Consider the following 27,096-nt stretch of genomic DNA (forward strand, 5'->3'; position numbering starts at 1 on the left):
CAAAAAACGGAACTATATCTTCTTCCCTTATCTTGCCTTACTTCTAATCTTCTATTCACTTTTTAAACTTAAGTCTGTAAGGGCTTTCTTCACTCAAAACATGTAAATTGATGTAAATAGGAGTTTTGTATTTGTAAGCTGAGCAAGACTTAGTTTTAATTGCATTATGTGATGCAGTAAAGATGTAGGGGATACAGCCTATACCATAAAAATAAAACTGTATTCAATATGCCATAATTTAGCCCCTAGTTAGGAGCTTTCTGACCTCCTTCCAGCAAACTTGATTCACCCCCTGCTAGCTCAGGGAGACAGTTGCAGATTTCCTCTTCCTGAACCAGCAGGATCACTGCAACCCAGAAGGAAATCACCCTTGAAAAAAATCAGTGTATTTTTTCCACTGACACCTATCCCAGGGCTTGATCCACAGGGTGGCCACCTTAAGTTGTGGTTGGGCTCTACAGAAAGACTACTGAGGAATGTAGTGAAGCAGCACATTACTTGGTCATGCCCCCATCCCAGGCCAATGCCATGTACTCTTGGGGTGACGCTTGCAAGGGAAGGAATTCTGGGTGTCTTATATTACCACAGCCTTACTACAGATAGATTTTGGGTGCCCAGTATCCTGGGCAATGCTAGCAAAAGCTGCCAGGGGGAGAATCTGGCCATAGATTTCTCTGTATGCAAGCAACTCTACAAGGTTTTATTTTCTTAAAATAAAGCTTGCAATAAAGAGAACTAAGACAACTTACTGTAAGTGACTAGCTGTTAGTTGGTACCAGTGTCTAATAAATGGCAAGTAATTATAGCTTCCTTGGGCATTCAGTGTAATAACATCAATCATTTAGAAACTGCTTGATATTCATGAGCTGTAATGTTTAATTCCGTACAAATTTCTTTGTATTTAGCATTATTTGATCTGTACTTATAATATGTTACTGAGCAATTAAAGGAATACATTTCTGAGCAGGCAACCAAATATAGAAAGCAATAGAATGGGTAAGAGCATCTCCCTGTTCTGGCCCCAATGTGCAGTTGAAACAAAGAGGATCCAGAATCTGGAAACAGGTGCTCCTCTGAGAATGCTGTCAGTGCTTTGCTAACTGCCCCTGTTAGAGATATATCGAACAGATACTCCTTGAATGATTAATAGCTAATGATTCCTTTTGACCCTCATCTAATTAGAAAAGCTATCCACCTCTGTTCATCCCAGAATGGGATCCACCTACCAAGATAATAAGAAAATGGTTAACATTATGGGAGACACTTTATGTAAGGACCCACAGATCAGCCAAGGTTGGGCATTCCCCTTCTCAACTATAGAAACTAAAATGGCTAAATGAGGGTATTGTTAATTACCTAGGCAAGAATCTTTCATTATTTGCCTATGTATAATCCTCTTTCTCCCTCCAGCCTGGCTAAAAAGAACTCCAAGTTACCAAGCAAGAGTTACACCCTGCTTACTGACTTCAGCATGTTTTCACCCTAAACTATAACCTATATATTGTGTTCCTTGTAAATTGAATATACAGTGAATAATCTTTCACCCCAAATCAGAATCTGCCCATTTGTTTGCTTTGTGAGCCAGATCTACATCCTTCCATATGAGAAAAATGTCTCTTGTTCTATTGTAATTCCTAAATTTGGTGAAATGCTTATGTATAAGCAAAGACTGTCTGGAGTATGTCCTGCAAATTTAGACGATTATAAGGATCTTTTGGTTTTCATTGTAAATAATTGTTGCACTCTTGAAGTAATAGGAATTGTCTGGCACAAAGAAGGAGAAATGTTAAAAGATATAAACCAGGGTATAACTTTGGGTTATTAAGAGAAATTGCTTAGAAGCGGGGATCCCAATTGACAGTAGGGAAGTGGTATCCAAACTTTTGAGGGTCGTGCCCCCCTCTTCCCCCTGTCTGCACCCCTCCGCCCTCCTGGAGCCAGGGCTAGAAGTGGGGCCAGCAGCTCCGGGGAGGTGGCGCGGATGCTGCCAGGGGCTAGGGGGGCAAGGCTGGGGCCGCAGCTGGGGGGTGGGTCTGGGGCTGGGAACGAGCCGCAGCCAGGGGCCGAGGCTGGGGGCAGTGACAGGAGTGGAGCCGCAGCCAGGCCATGGTGGGGGCCGGCAGCCAGGGCCCCAGCCAGGTGCAGAGCCGCACCGAGGTTGGGGCCGACATCAGGCACAAAGCCAGGAGCCAGGGCTGGAGCAGGGCTGGTTGGGACTTCCTCTCCACCTCCCAGCCCACAGTGACCCCCTGAATGCGTCTCTGCACCACCTAGGGGGATGCACCCCACAGTTTGAGGACAGCTGTAGTAGGGGCTAATTATGAAATACAGTCCTTGAAATCAATCAAACTTAAAATGCCTCCGATAAGAAAAGGATTGAAGAAATTTGTTGGACACCAACACCATCTACTACATACAAATGGAAGCTGCAGAGAAACGAAAAGAGCTAAAATCTGAGCACTTACTTGAGATGTGCCCAATAGGAACCAGCGGGTGGCCTTTTTTAATGAGCCCTGAAACTACGGTATATAAAACTGAGATCACAATGTGCTCAGCAGATTTGACTGAACCCAACACAAGAAGCTTAAGAATCCAACTGATGCCTGGACAAGCCATGTGGAAAGGTCTCTCCCCTATCTCAGGGTTAAGAGGATAACAAGAAGTGGTGATATTTCATTTCAAAGATTGTATTTCCCTATCTATTCTTTAATATAAATAACTGTTGGTTATCTTGCTGAGTCTATACTCTCTAGTGAGACGTCAAGTAACCATATTGTAGATTAGAACTCCTTTATAAGATGAGCAAATTGGCCTAAGAGAGATTGAAAAGAATTGTTTTAAGCAATTGCTTTTAATATTCTAAACTTGTACCTTTTGGACCAATCTATTCAAAAAGAAGTAACCACACTCTTCAAAGTGCCGTAAAAACAAGTGCACCCTTGGAAGTGTGATAAATGTGTTAGGTACTAAAGAATTTAGAATTGTTGATCATAAGTAAACTGTCAAGGCTGCTTCCCCACTCTGAACTTTAGGGTACAAATGTGGGGGCCTGCATGAAACTTCTAAGCTTAACTACCAGCTTAGATCTGGTCCGCTGCCACCACTCCCAAAGTGCTAATTCCCTTCCCTGGGTAGCCTTGGGAGACTTTTTACCAATTCCCTGGTGAATACAGATCCAAACCCCTTGGATCTTAGAACAAGGAGAAATTAACCATCCCCCCTCCTTTCTCCCACCAACTCCTGGTGGATCCAGATCCAACCCCCTTGGATCTAAAAACAAGGAAAAATCAATCAGGTATTAAGAAAAAGGCTTTTAATTAAAGAAAATAAAGGTAAAAGAAAACCCTCTGGGAGAGATTAGCATACCAGCTACTCTCACAGACAACAGATTCCAAACACAGAGGATGTTCCCCTGAGCAAACCCTTAGTTACACACAAAAAATACCCAAAATACCCAATTTGACTATTCCTCTAATTGCACAAGACAGGTTACAAAGAAATAAACATAAACCTATTTATTTCCTTCACTAATACTCACTACTTAATAAGAGGCTGAATTCTGGAGCTTTCCCACTCCGATCCAAAGTGAAACTCAACAGACAAAGGGAACTTTTTTCCTTCCCTTTGAACCATCTTGTCCTCCCATTGGTTCCTCTGGTCAGGTGTCAGCTAGGCTAGGTGAACTTCTTAACCCTTTACAGGTAAAAGAGGCATTAACCCTTAACTATCTGTTTATGACATAAACGTAATAAGAAATCTTGGTAATCTGCATTGTTCTTTGATATAACTGCTGAGCCTGAACTCTAGTCTGTGATAACTGCTTGCAAGACTGTATTGTATGTGTGGTACACACAACTGGTTGTGTCTGCATTTGAGTGGTGAACTGTTGATTATATATTAATGTGGTTCTGGGAGAATTAATAAATTGTTGGTTGGTTAAGAATAAGCAAGTGTCCTGATTTGAGAAATACTGGTCAAGTTAAAAGTTGACCTGAAAAGAACCCAGTGTTCAACTAGTGAGCTAATGCTCTCTGAACTCAATAAAAGGGGGTTATCCTATTGGATTCTATTATATACTGGCAAATCTAGTTTGTTAGATTCCAGCTTTAAAATCTAACTGGCAGCCTGGCAAATTCTCAAATTGACTCCCTTTCACATATGTCCCTAACCCAAACATAATGAGAACGTGCAGGGAGGGAAAGGGCATACTGGGGGGAGGTGGAACTTTGCGCTGTTAATTTTCAGGTAGTTTATAGTCCCTAATGGCAGCTCACATAAGTTAGAGCTGCCCCAAGGCCACTCTAACTTACACCAGATCTGTGGGGGCCAGAGCAGCTCTGGCTGGAGAATCAGGGAGCTGTAAGTGGCTCCCTTATGCACCATCTACCCAGCTCTTCTCTCCTGCACCAAACAGATCTTGGTGGAGAAGAAAGTCTCATCCTATGAATAAAACACTTAATGTTGGTAAAGGGCTCCAAACATCTGATTGCATGGATTTTCTTAAAGGGACTCTCACCTTTCCCTAGCAACAAGTATAAAGTTGACCAGACCAACCATAACAACCCTGTAATGTGAGTCACCCTTTGTCCCTCCTTTAATTTGTTCTTTCATACCATCATACTAACTCATTATCTTTTCATTGGCTCTCCCACAGCTACTTCTGAGTTAACATCACAAAGGCATGAAGTGAGGAGTACAGGCAGCGTCCCATGTATTCTGTGGCATGCAGGACTGGAATTCTTCACCAAAGACTCCTAGTTTCTGTAGCACTCCAGTGCAGTGAGCTAGAAACTCTGTCAGCTTTAACTACATTCTAAGATGAGGATTTCATTGAATTAAATATTAAAATGAATAATGCAATCAGTGCAGTATTCCTTATCTTGTTTATTTTGCTAATATATTCCATTTATTTCACTCTTCCCCTTCACATTTAATTTGCAATGTGCCATATATTTTTGTAGCGACAACACATAATAGCTTTGTAGAAGTTGTCAAGCAGAAGCTGGAGGTTTTGACAGCTGGGGCTTTTAGCACCCGGGAATGCGTGGGATAAGTACCTTATATGGATATTTGCACTGACTCTATTAGAGAAATATTGAGCAATGTTGACATTTATAATGATCGTCAATAGGTTTCAGAGTTAAAGGGGAATTAAGATGAATGGAGGCACTCACTCTTTCCAGAACTATTGCTTCAAACTGTCTGCAGCCTCAATGTGTCCTTTTATGCTCGGTTCATAGTTGGAAGGTTTTCTTTGCTATAGCAAAGGCTAGAAATGTATTTCATGTAAAACAAAAAGCACTGACGCATGGATTCTGGAGTCCAGTTCTGTGGCAAGATGTGGATTCTGTGCATATAGGGCAGTTCTGGAATTGCAGAATACCTGGAGATATGAGCATAAGTAGCACCTTCTTTGTCTATCCATTGCAGACTACTCAAGAAGTGCAAGACATTAATTACTCAGCCTGAGGAATGCGAATCTTAGGGCCACCAGTGAACACACATCTACCATGCCATTCAATGTACAGTGTTATCTCCTGTGCCATTTCACTGGCCAATGATACCCTTTTATACGTCTGTTAAAAGGACAATCCTTTTAAAATGATAAGCTTCCAAATTGCAAAATATAAGAAATCATATATTCCTGCCTGTCATATGAATATATGTTTTGCTTAACAACCCAAATCACATTTCAACAGAACTGTCCTTTAACAGGGTTGTCTTTTGAGTACCTTCCTCAAACATCTTCTGAACCTATTCCTCTCCTTTCCACAATGCTGGCTGTGTTAGTCATACAGAAAACCAACCCTCTGCCTCCATATTAATCCTCCCTAGCTTCAGCTGCTGCTCTCAGCTCCTTTCACTGCTTCATTTAGGCAAAGCTGGAGGTTTCTATGCCTCTCAGCACTTTGTTAATCTGAGCAGATTTATGGGATGCATCTTTGGCAAACACTGGATGAAAGTCCTCAGAGGCCTGAGGTAGTGTTAAAGGTGGCTGTGGCAGCAAACAAGACAACATCTGGGTTCCAGACCAACTTAATTAATAGGTAAGAGTCAGGAGAGCAGGTGGGTTAGTGAAAGAAACAGAGAAAAAGATCTGGCTATAATTGGATAGCTGGATGCACAGTTGCTCCGAGCAAGGTTTATAGAGAGGAGGAAATGGAACCTGCAACATCCAATAAAATAAAATAAAAGGTCTGTACTAAGAACCTCACCGATAACCCAAGAGAATCCAAATGAAACAGAAATATAAGCTCCTGTGAGGAGGATCTAGCAGGTATATAATACCGACTTTTGCTGCTATTTTAGTAATGTAGTAGCATAGCAACAAATATACTCACTCAGAAGGATCATTCCACTTCTAGCTTTGTGAATTATTTTAGGGTTAGAAAGTGGACATTGTGCAACAGATTATGAGAGAATTTATCCTGAAAGAGGTTAGAGCTCTTTATGTGGATTAAAATAACATAAAATACAATAAAAATGGTGCCAAGTGAAGCAAACCAGAATCAAATTGGTTTCAAATTATAATGCTTTGTGCCTGTAAGCTGCCTTTTGGAGTGTTTATTATTAACAGCAATCCTGTAACCACAGCCAGCCCTCATTATTTTAGCTGGTTTTAGATTATATAGGGTTTTATACAGTTTTTAAATTACATGTGGTTGTATATTATTTTTATTATAATTTCTGATTCTGGAAGAAATCACAGAAATCAGAGCTGGAAGAGACAGATGGTCCATCGTGGCCATGTCACTGCCAATGCAGAATTGCTCCCCATTGCGTTTTCTCAGGTGGTTTGCTGAATCTGATATTAAATTACTCAAGCCATGGCACTTCACTGCTTCTGTGGTCTAGCAGAACTCTCTGCTAGGAAATTTTCCCCATATTCACTCTGATTATGTCCTTTGTTTAGTTGTATGTCATTACTCTTAGTCATCCCTGCCCCTGTACAATTATTATTATTAGTCATTTATTATTTAAATGCAGACAATATGCTCAACTCACAAACACAAAAATTAAGACATTTTGAAAAGATGTCAGTTTTATAAACAGTCCCAGAAAAGAAATGACATTCATAGGAGGGAAGTAGCTAAAGTATTTGTTACTATTATTAAATGAGGCCAAACTTTTCAAATATGCCATTAACAAGGAGGGCTGCTACAGTTAGAACAGCTAAAAATTATCTGGGTTCTCAGAGGTATAATTTTTGACTTGTTCCTCTTCATAATTGTAATGGGTAAATGGCAACGATGAATGTTTAAAGTTAGATTCTTGTGTCCATATTTAGGCATCTAGTAAAAAGTGGCCTGAGCACCAGCACCTCCTATTAACTTCAGATTATGTTGTATATGTTCATGCACCTCTATGGATTTAAGTGTCTAACTTTAGGCACACAAGTCTGAGAGCCTGATTCAACCCTGTCTTACTCCAGTCTTACACCAGCTTTGCTCCACTGAAATCAACTGATTTACCCCAGCATAAGACTGGAGAGGTGTGATGTTGAATCAGGGCCCCAAACTGTTGGCCTCATTTCTCATGTGCAAATTAATTTTGTGATTTTTTCTATTTATAAATTGAGAAAATAAGATCCCATTTAATTGCTCTGAATTAATTTAAAGCAATTAATATATACAGCCAGAATATAAATAAGAGGACGTTACTTACCTGTAACTGGAGGTTCTTTGAGATGTGTGGTCCCAATTTGTATTCCAGTTGTGGGGGTGTGCATGCACGCCATGCACCAGAGCTGGGAGGTTTTCCCTAGCAGTGTCTGTTGACCCGCACATGCAACATGCATCTCCGTGAGCTCCCAGCCAAGGTTATAATAGGCCGTGCAGGTCAACACCTCTCCAGGGACCCTCTTACTGTTGAGTAGTGCAGTCTGCAGCAGAGGGGATAGAGGGCAGGTATTGGAACACAAATAGGGACCACACATCTCAAAGAACCTCCAGTTACAGGTAAATAACCTCTTCCTCTTTTTCGAGTGATGGTCCCTATATGTATTCCATACGTGGTGAGTAGCGAGCAGTAATCAATGTGGAGGTGTGTGCCAGCATTCAAGAGGAAATGCAGTCTGTTGTATGGCACAGCCCACTGCAGCATCCTCAGCCTCCCCTTGGGCAATGGTGTAGTGGGATGTGAAGGTGTGAACCGAGCACCATGTTGCTGCATGACAGATGTCTTACCACGAGATGTCTGTTAGGCACATGGATCTGGCTGCTTGCACTCATGTAGAGTGTGCTGTAACTCATACAGGCAGTGGCACGTTGGATAGCATGTAGCATTCCTGGATGCATCCGGATACCCATTTGGAGATTCACTGGGAGGAGGGGGCTTGGCCCTTGCACCAGTCAGCAATGGCTACAAAGAGTATCATGGATGCTCAAAAGGCACAAGTCTCATAGACTCATAGACTCATAGACTTTAAGGTCAGAAGGGACCATTATGATCATCTAGTCTGACCTCCCGCATGATGCAGGCCACAAAAGCTGACCCACCCACTCCTGGAATAATTCTCTCCCTTGACTCAGCTGTTGAAGTCCCCAAATCATGATTTAAAGACTTCAAGTCGCAGAGAATCCTCCAGCAAGCGACCCCTGCCCCATGCTGCGGAGGAAGGCAAAAAACCTCCAGGGCCTCTGCCAATCTACCCTGGAGGAAAATTCCTTCCCGACCCCAAATATGGCGATCAGCAGAACCCCGAGCATGCGGGCATGATTCTCCAGCCAGACCCACATTGACCATTGATACTAATTACCAGCGATGGCATGTTATTGACCTATTGACTAAAATCACGTTATCCCATCAAACCATCCCCTCCATAAACTTATCAAGCTTAATCTTAAAGCCAGAGAGGTCTTTCGCCCCCACTGTTTCCTATGAAGGTAGAAGGCTAATGCACGATGGACATCAAGTGAGTGAAGGATCCTGTCCGCATGGAAGGCATGAGGTTTGGGTTAGAAGACAGGGAGGTGAACGGACTGATTGAGGTGGAACTCTGACACCACCTTCGGGAGGAACTTAGGGTGAAGCCATAAGGAAACTTTATCCTTGTGGAATACGGTGTAAGGGGTCAGGTCAGCCATCCTGGCTGCCAGTTTGCTGACCCATCTAGCTGAGGTAATGGCTATCAAGAATATCACTTTCGTGGAGAAATGGGAGAGGGAACACGTTACCATTGGCTCAAAGGGTAGCTTCATGAGGGAGGATCATCACTCAAAGAAGAACTAACAAAACACAACACAGTTAAACCACTCACATTCAAATAAAACTCTCAGTCACATCCCAGAACCCTTAATATACCTTCTTCTTGAATGCCTGGGAGAAAAGATGGGCTTTGCAGCATTTCTGGAAGTTTAACTGATCTGAGCTCAGTGGGACCAAGAATGCACACCTTGCTGTCAGCTTTCTCACAAGTAAGCCAAGAAAACTTGAGCTTGAGCACCATTATTGAATGCACCTGCTGCAGGATGTCATAGGGAACGAGGGCATCTCTCAGGCTGTAATGTCTCAACCCATTTAGCAACTCAGGTCAAAAGCAACACCTTGAACTCTACTTGGAAGCCCATGGGCAGCTGCATTATGCATCAGCTTCAGTTCCTAAGCAGTGTCATAGTTATCTAACTCCAAAGTGACAAAACATAGATAAAGGTAGCAAGAGCCACATCCAAAAGAAATAGCTACATTTGTCTCTCTAGGAGCAGATGGTGAAAAGTACTCAAAGCGACAGGTGTACTTAAGAATCCAACAGTAGTTTGGGATTTAACAAGACTCCTAATCTGTGAACCTATGTCACAAATGGTAGTCACCACTCCCTCAATCAGAGGTGCTATTGCTAGCTCTTTTTTCCAGTCATCCAATACTAGCTCCATTTTATCTTAATGGAGTCACAGCCAGCTATTTGTCATCCAAGCTCCAAACTCTTCTAGCCACTGGCTTATTTGTTCCCACAACATCCGTAGGGGAGAAGAAACAGAGAGAGAGAGACACACACACACAAAGACAGGTGTCATCACCAGAGCTATATTTTCTTATGAACCCTCCCAGAGGCTTCTTATATATTATAAAATTAGGAGGGGAGACAAGACAGAAACTTTGGGGCAGAAAAACAAATGCAAAAAAACTACTAAGACCTCCTTTCTAAAAAGAGAGTGGAGCCACTAAAGTTTAACTCCGTTCACTTCCATGAGGAACTACAACCATATCAACAAGGCATGTTCTAAAAGAAATGGCATGGACAAATAATCATCCTCCACTGCTTGGAAAGGATCATTTCCTAATCATTGCTCAATTTCTCTCCTATATCCAGATTCACTTGGACAAATTAAATATGAGAATTCCTGAGTTGTTTTTTTACAACCTTCTCAATAACCTTTGCCGGAAATGGAGATTAGACACAGGTCAATCAACATATTATTCCCTAAGTAGGGCTTCACAGGGCCTCTTTGAGACTGACAAACTCCATTAGCAGTAGGAATAATGTCTCTCTGCTGGCCTTAATGAACCAATGTGGGCACATGTCCAACACAGAAATAGTAGCCTGAAGTACTCTCCCAACAGTTCCAGAAGATTGTCAAATGATACAAGCTGAAACCCAAGCAGAGTTGACATTGTTATTGTATTCTGGGCATCGCATTTCAAGAAAGATGTGGAGAAATTGGAGAGGGTCCAGAGAAGAGCAACAAGAATGATTAAAGGTCTTGAGAACATGACCTATGAAGGAAGGCTGAAAGAATTGGGTTTGTTTAGTTTGAAAAAGAGAAGACTGAGAGGGGACATGATAGCAGTTTTCAGGTATCTAAAAGGGTGTCATAAGGATGAGGGAGAAAACTTGTTCACCTTAGTCTCTAAGGATAGAACAAGAAGCAATGGGCTTAAACTGCAGCAAGGGAGGTTTAGGTTGGACATTAGGAAAAAGTTCCTAACTGTCAGGGTGGTTAAACACTGGAATAAATTGCCTAGGGAGGTTGTGGAATCTCCATCTCTGGAGATATTTAAGAGTAGGTTAGATAAATGTCTATCAGGGATGGTCTAGACAGTATTTGGTCCTGCCATGAGGGCAGGGGACTGGACTCGATGACCTCTCGAGGTCCCTTCCAGTCCTAGAATCTATGAATCTATGAATTCTCATGATATTACTCAAAAACCAAAGCAGCAGACAGCTCCATCCAAATCCAAGCGATTACATTCAAACAAACATTCAAAACCGGACTCCTGGCAACCCTCTGCTCAACTCTGGGCTGCAAGAAGATGCCTATCTCTGACTGTGATCCACAGTTGGGAAGTTCTCTCCTGGAGTTAATGGAGTAAGCTGTTTCTTGAGCCTGCCTAACTCCACACGAAATGGCCAGAGGAGTGGGAGGTGATGCTCACCTTATAACTATTAGCCCAGTGATTAGGATACATACCTGAGACCCAGGTTCAACTCCCACCTTCTGCCTGATGGAGAGAAAGGATTTGAATGGGTATCTCCCACTTCTCAGGAGATGGCTTTAACCACTGAGCTATGGGATACTCTGATGTGGGTCTCCCGCAATCTCTTCTGTTCAGTTCAGATACATAATTAAGGAGTCATTGGAGCAGGGGCCTGGACCCTAGGTCTTCCAACTCTGAGGCGGGTACTCTAACCATTAGTCTATAGAGTCATTCTTACTCTTTCTCTCTGGCCCAATGACTATGTAAGTATTTACCCAAGATGGAACAGCTTCAACAGGAGACACTGAGGGAGACCCACACCAGAATATCCTCTGGCCAGTTTTGAATGGAGCCCAATATGGTAGGCATGTTCTGAACACTCCTACTGGAATTGGCCTCACAGGCAAGTTAGTGGACAAACGCCTATCTTCCCTTGGTTTGGGGATCACGCTGGGGCTTCGGCGAGTGAGGCGTCTGGACAACTACAGGGAGACCGCAGTGCACATGGCTGGAGGCAGAAATAAAGGTGCCTAGGGAACTTTTACAGAAAAATGTACCTGCTGAGTAAGGATCAGCACCTACAGGGTTAGGTGGCACCGAGCGGTGGTGCCTAAAATTGGGACTTAGGTGCCTGTGTGTCCCTTTGTGGATCTAGGCCCAAGACAGGAGTGGGAGTAGGAGATAAACAAGCATTGAGGCTGGCATCCTTGGTGGAGCAAAGAGGGTGAGGGATATGCACTAAAATAAGGTCCATGATATACAATATATTTTGGCGGAGTGTTACAGGCCTTTCCCCTACCTTGCTGTTTTCATTCTTCAAATAATTATGAATTAGTATAATTGACTGTTATCACATTCTCAGCTTTCCACACATTCTTATCATCATATAGATAAGCTACACTATGAAAATTTCTCTCTTTCCCATATGTCAAGTCAATCTCTCCAGATCCTCAATTATTTTATTGCTGTTATCAGAATTCCTTCCAATTTGCCAACAGATTTGTGGTTTAATTTAATTTAACAAATGTGCATAGCTTCCAAAATTGCAGAGAACTAACATTTCATGTGTCATTCAAATTTGCTAATAAACTGGTCGAGATAATTTACTCGGAAACAATTATTAGACTTCACTGTCTAAGGTTATTCAGAAAAATATGAAATGCTCCTGAATTTAGCCATAGCATTATGGCAAATACTGTTGGAGAATTTTGAGCCATGTACATGACTCATATGCTGTATAGGCCTGATCCAAAGCCCATTCAAGTAAATGATAGACCATCCATTGACTTCAGTACACTTTGGATCAGGTCCTGTATGGCTGAGATCCTATAAAAGAATGAGAGGGGTAACCGTGTTAGTCTGGATCTGTAAAAAGCAACAGAGAGTCCTGTGGCACCTTTAAGACTAACAGATGAATTGGAGCATAAGCTTTCGTGGGTATTCATGCGTCTGACGAAGTGGGTATTCACCCACGAAAGCTTATGCTCCAACACATCTGTTAGTCTTAAAGGTGCCACAGGACTCTCGGTTGCTTTTTATAAAAGAATTGAAGATCTACCATGTTCATTCCTTGAATATGTGAGGGCCATCCCTTTACTTTGTTTAGTGCCAGATTTGGCTACTCTCACTCATAATGCCCACTGAAATGGCAGAATCTGACCATTTAATCACCTCTGAGCCTTGTTTTTGGCAGCCACATTAAACATTTTCTGAATAGGTAATTTCCAAAATACTGACGTCATCAGGGATATAATGTCTAGTTAAAATATTTTGCATTTGCTGGATCAAGTTTCTGTTAACATAAATGGGAATCTTTGCAAAAGAGTTTTAAAACAATATTTTTTGAAGTGGAGAATTCTATCATCTGCTGAGCATATCTACACATTAAAAAGTATGTGTAGCGGGGCAGTTACCCTGCTCTGGCTCAGCAAGGGTTAAAAGCCAGCCCTTGGAGAGGACTGGGGCTGAGAGCTAATCAGAAAAGGCTGAGAGGCAGCCAATCAGGGCCAGGCTGGGCTCTATAAAAGGGCTGCAGGGCCAGAAGGCAGTCAGTCGCTCTCTAGCTTTGGAGAGAGATGGACCTACCTGCCTGAAGGAGCAAAGGGTACCATGGACAGAGCAGTGCTGGGGAAGGGGCAGGCTGAGCTGAGGAGATCAGGCCTGGTGACCTCCCAGGCTGTGGCCTGATAGGAAGGCCTAGAGAGGTACTAGGCTGCAGGAAAGGCAGCAGGTCCAAACCCCCCTTGTCAATGATGAATGGCCATTACACTGCAGTCTGCCCCAGTGAACAGGGGCTAGATGACGACTGGCAGTAGCCACTGAGGCGAGGTGGGTGTAGAGGGTTAGGGTTTCCCAGGGAGACCCAGTGTGTGGGAGTACTGTGGTGGGCAGAACCCCAGGGTAAGGAGCACCGTGGTTCAGGAGGGACATGGGGGCCCTATGGCAGGCGAGACACTGGCCTGCAGAGGGCACTCCGGGCTGGACAAGAGCTAATTCCCAAGACGACCAGCAGGAGGCGCTGCACCACTGAGTCTCACTTCACTACAGTATGCAGTTGTTAATAGGTCAGAAAACTCATCATCACAGTGAGAAAACTCATCATCACAGTGACTTTAAGGAGTAATTCATTCCTTTTACATAATAATGTTCAATACTTGTTGGAAGACAAACTCTGAATACTGTTTAGAGGAGCTGTTTACAATGAAGTCTCACATATTAGAAAAACAATTGCAGTACATAGCCTACGCAAAACTATCTTGTATCAAAAGTTGGCACTTGAAGGGTAATTTTATATACAATTTTTCACTAGTTTCTTGAAAGACTGAAAAAAAGTGGGTCGGAGGAAGAAAGGCATGATAGTACTTACTAATAACACATAATAATGTTCACGTAGCCTCTTGGCATGTGTTAGCCTATTTTGCCATTTCATTTGGCCTCCAAATTTTTTCCTTGTAAAAATGAAAGTTGCACCCAAAATTCAAGTGCCACTTGACCAAGTTAAAACAGAAAAAGAAGACAAAATCCTCTGGAAGATGCTTAGCAAAAGGTTATGAAAACAGGCACCAATTTTACTAATATTTATGCAACTAATGTTACACATGTGTAGTCCCATTGAGCTCAATGTACCTACTCACAAGGATTGTTAGTCATGGGATTAGGTGTTTTTGAGGGCCACAGTTTGCAACAGATAAAGCAGAATTTAATAATTAATCAGTTAAGATTTCAAATGTATTTGTCTCAAAAGCACAATATAATTTTACACCCTTGCTGATGCATGGGTACAACCTTGTTGATAACTCCTTTATGTTGGTGCAGATAAGCATTTAAAAGATATTCTGCTGAACACCATAGAGTAGGACAGGGGTCGGCAACCTCTGGCACACGGCTCACCAGGGTAAGCACCCTGGCGGGCTGGGCCAGTTTATTTACCTGCTGACGCGGCAGATTCAGCCGATCACGGCCCCCACTGGCCGCGGTTCGCCTTCTCAGGTAAATAAACTGTCCCGGCCCACCAGGGTGCTTACCCTGGTGAGCCGCGTGCCAGAGGTTGCCGACCCCTGGAGTAGGACAAGCTCAAATATCAGTTGGAAAAACAGACTTATGGAGAATAATCTATACAGAGGCAATTCCGCCCATATTTCATTTCTGTTTTTACGTTCTTTCATTTTTATTACATTTTCATTATATTTGCATGTAAATAAAGGATCATTATTGCTTATGAGTTCATCTTTTCCTGATGCCTGGTCATCATGTGGATTCACAATCCTGAATCTATGACATTATATCCATCTCTCCAAAACAACTAATTAAGAGGTCAAAGCAGGAGATTATCACTTTGACAAAGCAACAAGTCATGGACTGATGAACTCCGAAGCAAGAACTAACCTGTTTTCATTGAACTCGCTCTTAGAAATATGGGAAAAGAATACAGAAAGTAAATCTATATTCCCTCTAACAGTCTAAATCCAATAATCACACCCCAGATCATGCCCCTTGGATCTGTGTGAAGAGGGGAAGCGCCCATGGCCACATGAAGGGAAGGAAGACAGAGTAAAATGCCTCCATGGCAGTGTCCCCCGACCTTCTGTCCAGCATCCCATGGAGAGTCCTGATGCCCCAACTCACCAACACCACCAAACATTATACCCACAACAGCCCGCTAAGGAATCCAGTCATAAATCAAGCAACCAGAGGCTGTTTTAAATTCTGAGCATGCAGTGCAGCTTTAAAGAGGAGATTTGGAGGTAGCTACTGGCAGGAGAAACCTTGCCAGCATGGCTTCACAATATCATGCTGACTAGAAACTGGGAAGGGCAGCAAGTGGTCTGATGGCACAGTGCCTCATACAGATGGGCTTGTGTCTGCAGCGGATCTCAGGAAATCCACCTGTCTCTTCCATGGGTGGGAAAAACCCTCCACCTGAATGACCCAAGGAAAATTCTACAGTGAGAATCTTAGGATTTGTTCCCCTATTCCCCTCCTGAAATTTTTTTCGTGTCTATTGCTAGCACTTCTCTACGACAGAACCTCTATTTTTCACACTTTGTTTTGTACATGAATCCTTCATATGCTTCATTTTCCATCTACAAATTAAGGGCTGATCCTGCATGGTGGAAGAAGGAGACAGGAGAGGCACAAGACTGATGACAGGACTGCTCATCTGGACGTGGAGTTATTCAGCATCCTGTGGGGTTGGAGGTAGCACTGGCTGAATTCTTGTATTTAGCAGGGATACCATTTTTTCAGGCAAATGGCTGATGCCCTCTTCAGTTCCATAGTGTGCCAAAGGGCTCAGTACTACTGCACCAAATGGATACTAAGGCATTCAGATACTACTGTGGTGGGGCACCATATAAATACCTCAATAGGATAAATCTAATAGATGGCCATACCTTTTCTCTGCCCCCCAACATAGTATCTTTTGGGTCCTGTCCAGCCATGTGAAAGAGGGTGAGAAAACACAGGTACTTGCTCAAAATGTTAAGGATGGGACACATTTTTTATGTCTTGCATTTGCTTCTTGTGAACCTCTTGAGCATTTGGGTGAAGATCAGCACTCATCTCCCATCCAAACTGCACAGGGACTTGCAAGCTTAGTCTCTGAATAGAAAAATAGTCCCTGAGCAATAGATTCTGGGGTGAATGCGTTTTTTGACTGATCCAATCTATATAAAACACACTACTAAGACAACTGCAAATAACAAAAATCATACATGTATGCGTTCACTACCTCTCCTGTTGTGAAAATCAAAATGGATATAGATATAATGTAACATTTCCATAAATATGCCATGAAGAGATTTTGGCTGCTTTGGAAGCTGTTATAGCTAAATTGTTTCTTTTGTGCATAGGACTCTGACAGAGACAGATAGTACAGATTTCTTTTTAGGTTTTTCATCTAAGAAAAAATAAATTCAGTCTCCTTGCTTCTATGCTCCCGTTCTGTTATGAGCAATGACTGCTGAGTTGTGTGTGTGTGTGTGTGTGTGTGTAAGTTTCAGAGTGGAGAGAGTACATTTTACATTAGTCTGCTAACAAATGGAATTGAGATAACTTACTCATTTTATCATCAAGATTCATACCTCTGCTGCAGCCACCATGTGCAAATAATGACATATTAATGTCAAACTGTGGAATGTTTTCTTCCATATAGTTTACTAACATTCCTAATTATGCGCCACAAACAGTTTTGAGTTCAACTCACAGTAAGTCAGCTATTACATAGACACAAGTCAGTTTTTATATAACCAAAATTATCAATCATCATTATATAATGAAATGCCACAAGTGGATTTGCTCACACAGTGCTACAATAGATGGCGAAAGCTGAAATACACTTGCCGAAGTTTACATTTAGGAATCGGAGTGAGGTTGGGGGGTCAGTTGTTGCTTATTTCCCATATTCCTAACATTCCGGAATGTCTGCCCTTCACTTCTTTGTTTTCTTTATCAGTTTCAGAGGTGCTTCAGCAAGCACCAAGAATCTCCCACAGCATGAATGAAGACATGGCAAAAGCGTTAGCTACTGAAGAAAGTAAAGTAGAGCCGAATACCTGATTCAGTTGTACAGCATGGTAAATCCAAGAAAAGGTGCACTAGTGTAAAGAATGCTTATTACACTTGCTATAAGCACAAGCATTGAGAAGCCAGGACAGGGTTACATATAATATAACCAAATTGTTTACTTTTGTAACCTTAGGATAGGGTTGCCAGGTGTCAGGTTTTCAACCGGAACACCTGGTCAAAAAGGGACCCTGGTGGCTCTGGTCAGCACCACTGACCAGGCCATTGGATGTCCGGCTGGTGCAGGGCTGGCAGGTTCTGTGCTCAGCTCCGCACGGCTCCCGAGAAGCGGCCGGCACATCCCTCCAGTGCAGGGGTGGCCATGGGCGCTCCACGCATTGCCCCCACCCCGAGCTCCGGCTCCATAGCTCCCATTGGCCAGGAACGGCGGCCAATGGGAGCGGCGGGGGTGGAGGCAGTGCATGGAGGCCCCTGGCTGCGTCTCTGCCTAGAAGCCAGACATGCTGCCTGCTTCCCGGGAGCCGCCTGAGGTAAGCACTGCCCGGAGCCCGCACTCCTTACCCCCTCCAAATCCCTGCCCCAGCCCTGAGCCCCCTCCCACACCCAAACTCCCTCCTGGAGCCCACATCCCCTCCTTCACCCCAACCCTTTCCCTGCCCAAAGTCCCCACCTGCACCTCAAACCCCTCATCCCTAGCCCCATCCCAGAGATCACACCCCAGCCAGAGCCCTCACCTCCCACACACACCCCAACCCCTGCCCTAGCCCAGTGAAAATGAGCAAATGAGCAAGGGTGGGGGAGAGCAAGCAAGGAAGAGGGAATGGAGTGAGCAGGGGTGGGGCCTCGGAGAAGGGCCGGGCCTTGGGGAAGGGCTGGAGAAGGGGGTGGGGCAAGGGTGTTCGGTTTTCTGCTATTAGAAAGTTGGCAACCCTACAGCCAGATCTTTGGTTGCATAACTCTAGCAACACCAGACTGCCCTAAACCTGGCACTACATAGGAAAGGGGGTTGTGACCAGGATACCCAGATTCCAAGGCAATCTTTGGCTGCTGGAACAGGTTGGCAGTTGGTACAGCTGTTGGTCGTCAATACAGTTTAGAACAATCTTTACGTTCAGATTAACCTCACTGATGTTTTCAGCTACCTTTAGGAAGAAACATGACCGTGACTTGTCACAATGCAGAGGACTGAGGTCCACCAACACCTGCCCACTGCAGTAATTGCAGGAAATGGATCATGTATAATAAAGTCCAGCTGATCTTAATGGACTGTAAAAATACTTTTAGTAGCAATGTCTAAATTAATATTAAAATTGCAATTCCATTTACAGTTCATCTTTCCCACTTCCCACTCATCTGTACAGGCAGATGCAAGGTCTCTGTACTCACACTGCGAGGTACTAGAGATTCACTAAACCTGATACAACAAGGCTAGTTCTTAGGGTGAAATTAAATTAAGGAAAAGTTGAAAATTCTTCAAGGAATATGCTTGGCCTTATTCCCATAAACACAGCAAGTTAAATACTATAGTCTTAACGGGTTCTTTCAAAAATGGTGATTACATGTATACCAGGTTCTCCACTGTGTAATGAATACTTTTCTTCTTCCCACACTTCTTTTCTGTCGGAATAGCAAATCTTGGCTGCCCTTTTTTACCTCAAGAACCACTAGCATCACAAGAAAAAAAACAGATCCCATTCAAAATTATTTCATGATGAGTGAACTATCTTGTTCAGGCCATAACCTTATAGTTACACTAACCGTGAGAGCTGCTGCACTTAGAGCAGTTGGAAATTGTCTGGGTGCTCAAAGGTGAAATCTTTGATTTGCTCCTCTTCACAATCATAATGGGCAGATGACAGTGATGTACTTACCAGGAGTAGAAAGAGCTTATTTTTAAGACTGTGACTCTGTATCAAACACTTCTGTGCTTTTCTACTGTAAACAAATTTTTGTTTTATAAACATTTTCTTTCTCAAAATCTAAACATCATTTGACTGGCTAAATGCCATTAAAGTTCTCTTTAAAATACAGAACACAATATATGGAAGTATAATGGGTTTTTCTGTAAATTGCACATTTAAAAAGTATTACTGCCTGCTATGGGGGGAAATGGTGTTTCTGAAGAGTCTGCTGTATCTAAACATAATAATCCAGACTAAATCTATTGGACTGTTTATAGAACATCACATTATCATTTCTTTTCAGCAAGTGCTAGCTCTCTCCCAGCATTATTCAGCACTGCTGTGTTAAACACATCTTGCTGCAACATAACCTGAACCAGTGTTTTTGCTATTTAGAACCCCCATAGGTTCTTAGAACACAATGAATTTCTTCAAGGCAGTCAGTGTTAAGTACCTTAACAGTGGATATCAAGGAAAATCTCCTCAAAGTACATGTTAAAGTAATGATGACGTACCTTCATTATTTATGTTCACAACTCCTATCAGGTTTATAACTGGGGGAAGCAGTTCACGTGAATGCCTCAAAAATTAAAAGTTAGTATCTGAAGCACATTATTAAAAGAATAGATGGCAAACCCACTGCAGAGATAAATTCATGCTCCCATCACTATGGTAAGGCTACAGCAATCTCATATGCAGATTTACGGTCCTTCTACCTGCTTAAACAAATTGCTGTAGTGAAAATGCTTTCTGTGTCAGGAATACAGGCTAATAAAAGCATAAAGTGCTTTTTACGGATCAAAGCAGTTGACTTAAAAAGTAATCTATGTATCACACAGATTTTTTTTAAATAATTATCTTTTCAATCATTCACTTTTAGAATACCTCATAGTTGATTGAAATGCAATGGAGGAGCCTCGTAGTTCTGCATATTTCAATTAACTACTAATGGCTGCATTCAAAATGCTCAGAAGTAATTGAAAGACTAGAAGAACATAGTACCTCCATAGAATGTATTCCTAATAGCTTCTCTAGTTGTCATTAGCAGAAATTCCACTGTCAAGAGACAGTGCCTTCTCAGGGTAATATCACAGCATCAAACAAACATATCCAGTGAGGCAAATTCACTCTAGAAGAACCTCTTGTCCCAGGGTGGGTGCTTTTAGGAAATATTTCCAAAACATTGCAAGCTGCACTGCTGTTCAGACACGGGTGTGTTCACAAGCAGTCACAATATCTAAGGTTCCTCTCAACCAAAAGATGTCTGGGGAGCCCTGTTCAATCCACTTCCTCCTGTTTTGGAGTTTCCTTCTCTGATCAGGATGGGCAGAAAGTGTAGAGTGGGGATGGGAGAGGGATGGAGAGAGGAAATAATTAATCTTGTTATTTCAAAAAGTGTGGTTGATTCCATTAGAAATTCTATTATACACCTCTACCCCAATATAACGCGACCCGATATAACACGAATTCGGATATAACGCGGTAAAGCAGCGCTCCGGGGGGGGCGGGGCTGCGCACTCCGGTGGATCAAAGCAAGTTCAATATAACGCGGTTTCACCTATAACGCGGTAAGATGTTTTGGCTCCCAAGGACAGCGTTATATTGAGGTAGAGGTGTACTTATTTCAGGATGTGGGATAGAGCTTGGTTGGAGATGCTGAGAAAGACAATGTCTAATGAACTTCTAGCCAGTTTTGAAATTTGGTAGAGGCATCCAGGTTTTTTAAATTATATTTTACAGCTATGCATTTCAGCAAATCTGGGGCACACAGAGAATCCTAGCTGCAAGATATTCTCAGGTTTCAACACTCTATATGCATGAACTTACAAGGGTGACTTCAGGGACAGAATAAATTAAAGGGACCAGTGTACAAGATATATTAATTCCAAACACTAACTTCCATTTACAGGCTATATCAATCTAGAGCAAATGAACTCCAAGAAGGTTTAACAGCACAAATATTTTCTTTTGCATAAAGAACAAATGGATTCCACAGGCTAAATAAAATATCATTTTTTCCCACACACATTTTTCTCCACCAAATGAATGTCCCACACCTTTGAATAGTATCTGCCCTATCTGTCTAATGTGGAAATTAACAACCCCTCCCAGGAGCCGCAGCAGTCTGCATGGCTGGGAGAAGTAATACCTTTTAAAATGTTGCTGTATTAGATTTTAAATGATCATTTTATACCCCAAATTGGTTTTTAATAGAACAGAAGAAGGTGAGAACAGAGCTGTACTGGAGGAAGCCCACATGGAGCTGAGTCTATCCCGAGAGGAAGCTAGTGGCAAAGAGGCAAGAGTGGAAGTTGTAGAGAGGCGGCAGATCCTGCACTCCAGTGGCACGAAGGGAAACAGAGTGCTGCCCTGGGAGTGCAGTTGTGGACTCCCTGATATAGGAGAATCCCAAAAGGAGAGAAAAACATGCATCTAACACAGCACATTTAGCTCTGTGAGAGGTCATGCAAGCTCCATTTAGATGGTGGATAATGATACAGATAATGATAGAAAAACAATGAGGAGTCCGGTGGCACCTTAAAGACTAACAGATTTATTTGGGCATAAGCTTTCGAAGTGGGTTTTTTACCCATGAAAACTTATGCCCAAATAAATCTGTTGGTCTTTAAGGTGCCACCGGACTCCTCATTGTTTCTGTGGTTACAGACTAACACGGCTATCCCCTGATAGATAATGATACAGAAAGGCTGCAGGCATAGTCAGTCCTTTGTTGGAAGTGGTAGGGAAGGTGCACCACCCAAAAGGGTGACTCCTTCACAGGGACTCCCAGTATTCTAAGGAGCGTAGAGTGAGTGTAGCCACCATGCTACACAATGTCCACTCACCTCTGTGCCTGGCAAGCTCTGCGGGCTAGTGGGAAAGCCCCATTCCCCACTCCCTCCCTCCATATTTTGGAGACTAGTGCCAACACTGTTGCTAGCCTCCCATAAACCTTGCACTCAGGAGACACAAGGACTGCAGTTGTGCCCTGCCCCTGTGTTAGGGGTGCACAAACCCCCAAAGTATCCCATATTGTGTCCTATGTGGAAGCTGGGCACCATCTGGCCCTATAGGATTACCATAGTGCTCTTTTCCCTTGTCAGGCTCTCTCATCCAATCCCCTTTTCCCTACAAATACAAGATAAAAAGTGTGTATTTAATACAGCAAGCTGTCTTGGTTTCTATATTGAGGAAATGATGCAACATGTGTATGACTTTCAATATGCACTAGCTTTTCTGAAAACTGTACTGCTGTAATTATTCTGGTGCTTCTTTTGTTGTATAGAATTTTCATATAAAATAACAAGTTAACTAGAACAAATTTCAGAATAGTATTTGAGGGTATTAATATGACTATCAGTTATATTCCTTTGATAAATAATCAGCTCCTACCTGTGCAGGAGTAATCATCAATTCGTATGTATCCTGTTCTGCAGATACACATGAAAGACCCCGGTGTATTTATACACATGGTATTCTCACGACAATAATGCCGTCCTTCAGCACACTCGTCAATATCTGTGAACAAAGCAGAAAGGTCAACTGATCAAATGATGCTGAGCTCTTCAAAACCACTCAATATATCATCAGTATTTAGCAGGACTAAAAAGTTGCTTGAACAGCAAAGCATTTTGGAAAGTTGTTAGGTTCTCTCTTCTAAAATAACTGTTTGAAGTGTTCAAACAACAGGAGCAGCGTGAGCTTTTTGGGAACAGCTGTTAGTGGAGGTACAAAGAAGATTACATCAGCTTAGATCTTTCCTAACTCCTTTTGAAATGTCGGTGTTGTTATATCTCTGATTTAAATAAAACCAGCACATATCTAAGGGCTTGAAGACCAGACTGACTGCACGGGCACTACAGTGTCATTAATCGCTATATATTCTACCTTTGATCCAATAGGTATCCTTTGTTTTTTTACCATAGGGAGGCCAGTGATAAGTTCTTAACAGATACTGGAACTCATTAAAAGTTTTTCCTAGAAACATGAAGTCCCAATTGGTAGTTTATTAGATATGTAGGTAGATACTTAGTCAAAGCTGTGAACCTTACATACGAGCCTGAAAGGAACTTATTTATGCGGAGATCTGATATGATGGAGAAATTTGTACCCTGATAAAATCTCACAACAGACTGAATACCTGCTGCAATGTTAATTCATAGAGCAAGTTCCTGGTACAAACTATTGTAGACATGGAGCCTGACTAATCTGGGGCTCACTAGGTACACAGTACTAGTTAAATTTCTGGTGGCATGATATAATGGAAAAAAGAGAATATGAAGCACAGGCATATGTACACAGCAACTTCTGCACATTATTTTATGGTGTTTGCTGCTGCTGCAAAAAAGTATTATACTAATTTGGGAGTGGTTAGTAGCACACTGTGTAATGCTATCAGGTTAAATATGACCATGTAGATCATTGTTGCTACCACTGTTATATAACTGCAACAAATCTTGTACAAAGTGTGGCATGTAAAATGTCTATGGAAAAGTTATTTGCTGAATATGATTATGCAATTTTTATGCATGTATCATTTTTGTATCTCAAGTTATGAATATTAACTATGTACCTCTATTTCAAATGTGTTTGTTTCTGGGTAACACCCACAAGGTATTTAGCCAGCACCTTGTGGAGAGACTATTCAAGTTGAATGGACCATCAAAGAACACTTAACTCACAATGGACCATGGAAGATGCCCATTTACACTTATCAGAAGGGGTAGCCATGTTAGTCTGTATCAGCAAAAACAACGGGGAGCCTTTGTGGCATGTTAGAGACTAACAAATGTATTTGGGCATAAGCTTTCATGGGCTAAAACCAACTTCATCAGATGCATGGAGTGAAATATATATATATATGCTGTGTATATATATATATACAGCACATGAAAAGATGGGAGTTGCCTTACCAAGTGTGGGGGGGTCAGTGCTAATGAGGCTCATTCAAACAGGGTGGATGTAGCCTATTCCCAACAGTTGACAAGAAGGGGTGAATATCAACATAGGGAAAATTACTTTTTGTAGTGACCCAGCCACTCTCAGTCTTTATTCAGGCCTAATTTAATAGTGTCAAGTTTGCAAATTAATTCCAGTTCTGCAGTTTCTTGTTGAAGTCTGTTTTTGAAGTTTTTTTCTTGAAGTATGGACAATTTTAAGTCTGTCATTGAATGTCCAGGGAGACTGAAGTGCTCTCCTATTGGTTTTTGAATGTTACATAAGAACATAAGAATGGCTGTACTGGGTCAGACCAAAGGTCTATCAAGCCCAGTATCCTGTCTACCGACAGTGGCCAATGCCAGGTATCCCAGAGGGAGTGAACCTAACAGGTAATGATCAAGTGATCTCTCTCCTGCCGTCCATCTCCACCCTCTGACAAACAGAGGCTAGGGACACTATTCTTTACCCATCCTGGCTAATAGCTATTAATGGACTTAACCTGCATGAATTTATCCAGTTCTCTTTTAAACCCTGTTATAGTCCTATCCTTCACAACCCCCTGAGGCAAGGAGTTCCACAAGTTGACTATGTGCTGTGTGAAGAAGAACTTCCTTTTATTTGTTTTAAACCTGCTGCCCATTAATTTCATTTGGTGGCCTCTAGATCTTATATTACGGGAACAAGTAAATAACTTTTCCTTATTCACTTTCTCCACACCACTCATGATTTTATATACCTCTATCATATCCCCCCTTAGTCTCCTCTTTTCCAAGCTAAAAACTCCTAGCCTCTTTAATCTCTCCTCATATGGGACCCGTTCCAAACCCCTAATCATTTTAGTTGCCCTTCTCTGAACCTTTTCTAATGCCAGTATATCTTTTTTGAGATGAGGAGACCACATCTGTATGCAGTATTCAAGACGCGGGCGTACCATGGATTTATATAAGGGCAATAAGATATTCTCCGTCTTATTCTCTATCCCCTTTTTAATGATTTCTAACATCCTGTTTGCTTTTTTGACTGCCGCTGCACACTGCGTGGACGTCTTCAGGGAACTATCCATGATGACTCCAAGATCTTTTTCCTGATTAGTTATAGCTAAATTAGCCCCCATCATATTGTATGTATAGTTGGGGTTATTTTTCCCAATGTACATTACTTTACATTTATCCACATTAAATTTCATTTGCCATTTTGTTGCCCAATCACTTAGTTTTGTGAGTTTTTCTGAAGTTCTTCACAATTCTTCATGTCTGATTTGTGTCCATTTATTCTTTTGCGTAGAGACTGTCCAGTTTGGCCAATGTACATGGCAGAGGGGCATTGCTGGCACATGATGGCATATATCACATTGGTAGATGTGCAGGTGAACGAGTCCCTGATGGTGTGGCTGATGTGGTTAGGTCCTATGATGGTGTCCCTTGAATAGATATGCGGACAGAGTTGGCAACGAGGTTTGTTGCAGGGATTGGTTCCTGAGTTAGTGTTTTTGTTGTGTGGTGTATAGTTGCTGGCGAGTATTTGCTTCAGGTTGGGAGACTGTCTGTAAGAGAGGACTGGCCTGTCTCCCAAGGTCTGTGAGAGTATATTTTACTGTATTTTTCACTCCATGCATCTGATGAAGTGGGTTTTAGCCCACGAAAGCTTAAGCCCAAATAAATTTGTTAGTCTCTAAGGTGCCACAAAGACTCCTCATTGTTTTTATCTACACTTAATGGACTTTCCTGAGGGCATTCTAATTAGAGTATGGGTAATGGCTTCTGCTATGACTAAGCGAAGCATACATAGACATGTGACTTGCCCATGTGACTCCAAACTTCAACTTGTTACCTGTAATTTTCCACAAACTAGAAAAATGGGTTTCCCTTCACTTGGCAGAAGCTATAAAAGGCCCTGAAAACATCTCTATTTTGCCTCTTTCCTGCTCAAATCTCTGGACTATGAACTTATACTAATGGGAGCATTCTAACCAAAGGACTGAGGACCTTCCAATAATTTGGAAGCAACCAGAGACTTAACCAGCCAGTGGTTTATTCTATCACTGCTACAAGCCTGATCCAAGAACTTTGCAATTGTTGTATGCATTTGATTCCTTTAACCAATTTTAACTCACCTTTCTTTTATATATATATAAATAAACCTTTAGATATTAGATACTAATGGCTTAGCAACAGCATGATTATTGGGTAAGATCTGAGTTATATATTGACCTGGGTATGTGGCTGGTCCTTTGGGATCAGGAGAACCCTTTGATTGATGAAATTGGTTTTAAATAACCACTCATCATTAAGTCTAGTGTCTGGGTTGAATACAGGACTGGAATACCCTCGGAGGACGCAATTCTGACTTGTTAGCCAGTGTGGTGAGACAGAAGTTTACTTTTGTTGCTGGATTGGTATCTCTCATGGAAGAATAACCACCAGTTTTGGGGTCTGTCTGCCCTTTTTCCCAGGAGCTTGTCCTGAATTTGGTATTCTCAGTTGTGACCCACTGAGGCATGGTGACACACTGCCCCTGTGATACCAGTGCAAAGACAAGTATCACTGAGCTGTTCAGTGCATGTATGGACCTCTAATTATATTAGCAAGCAGAGCCCCATATATTTTCCACAATTCCATGACCATGGAATTTGCCATAGAACCCAACCTTGCTACAAAATTGCACCCTAGAAACTAAGGGTTGGGGTTTTGTTTGTTTGTTTTTTAATTGTGCTTATGATCTCATGGCTACAAAAAACAACAACCCACCAAACAGAGAACAGAGCGTAAACTCATGCACTGTTGTGTTCCTGCTGACAGGTCAAAATATAGACTGG

At 42.2% G+C, this 27,096-nt stretch overlaps 1 protein-coding gene across 2 annotated transcripts in view; it reads right to left on the reverse strand.

Moving 5' to 3' along the window:
* The window catches only part of NELL2 (neural EGFL like 2), a 225,240-nt gene that overhangs the window by 66,698 nt on the left and 131,446 nt on the right, over positions 1-27,096 (reverse strand). For both annotated transcript variants that reach the window (XM_065405280.1, XM_065405271.1), the window contains exon 13: positions 22,734-22,859. In XM_065405280.1, the coding sequence (XP_065261352.1) occupies positions 22,734-22,859 (126 nt within the window). The remainder of the gene's footprint in view (positions 1-22,733; positions 22,860-27,096) is intronic.

The sequence above is a fragment of the Emys orbicularis genome, chromosome 1 (assembly GCF_028017835.1).
Source record: "Emys orbicularis isolate rEmyOrb1 chromosome 1, rEmyOrb1.hap1, whole genome shotgun sequence".
NCBI classification, from domain to species: domain Eukaryota; kingdom Metazoa; phylum Chordata; order Testudines; family Emydidae; genus Emys; species Emys orbicularis.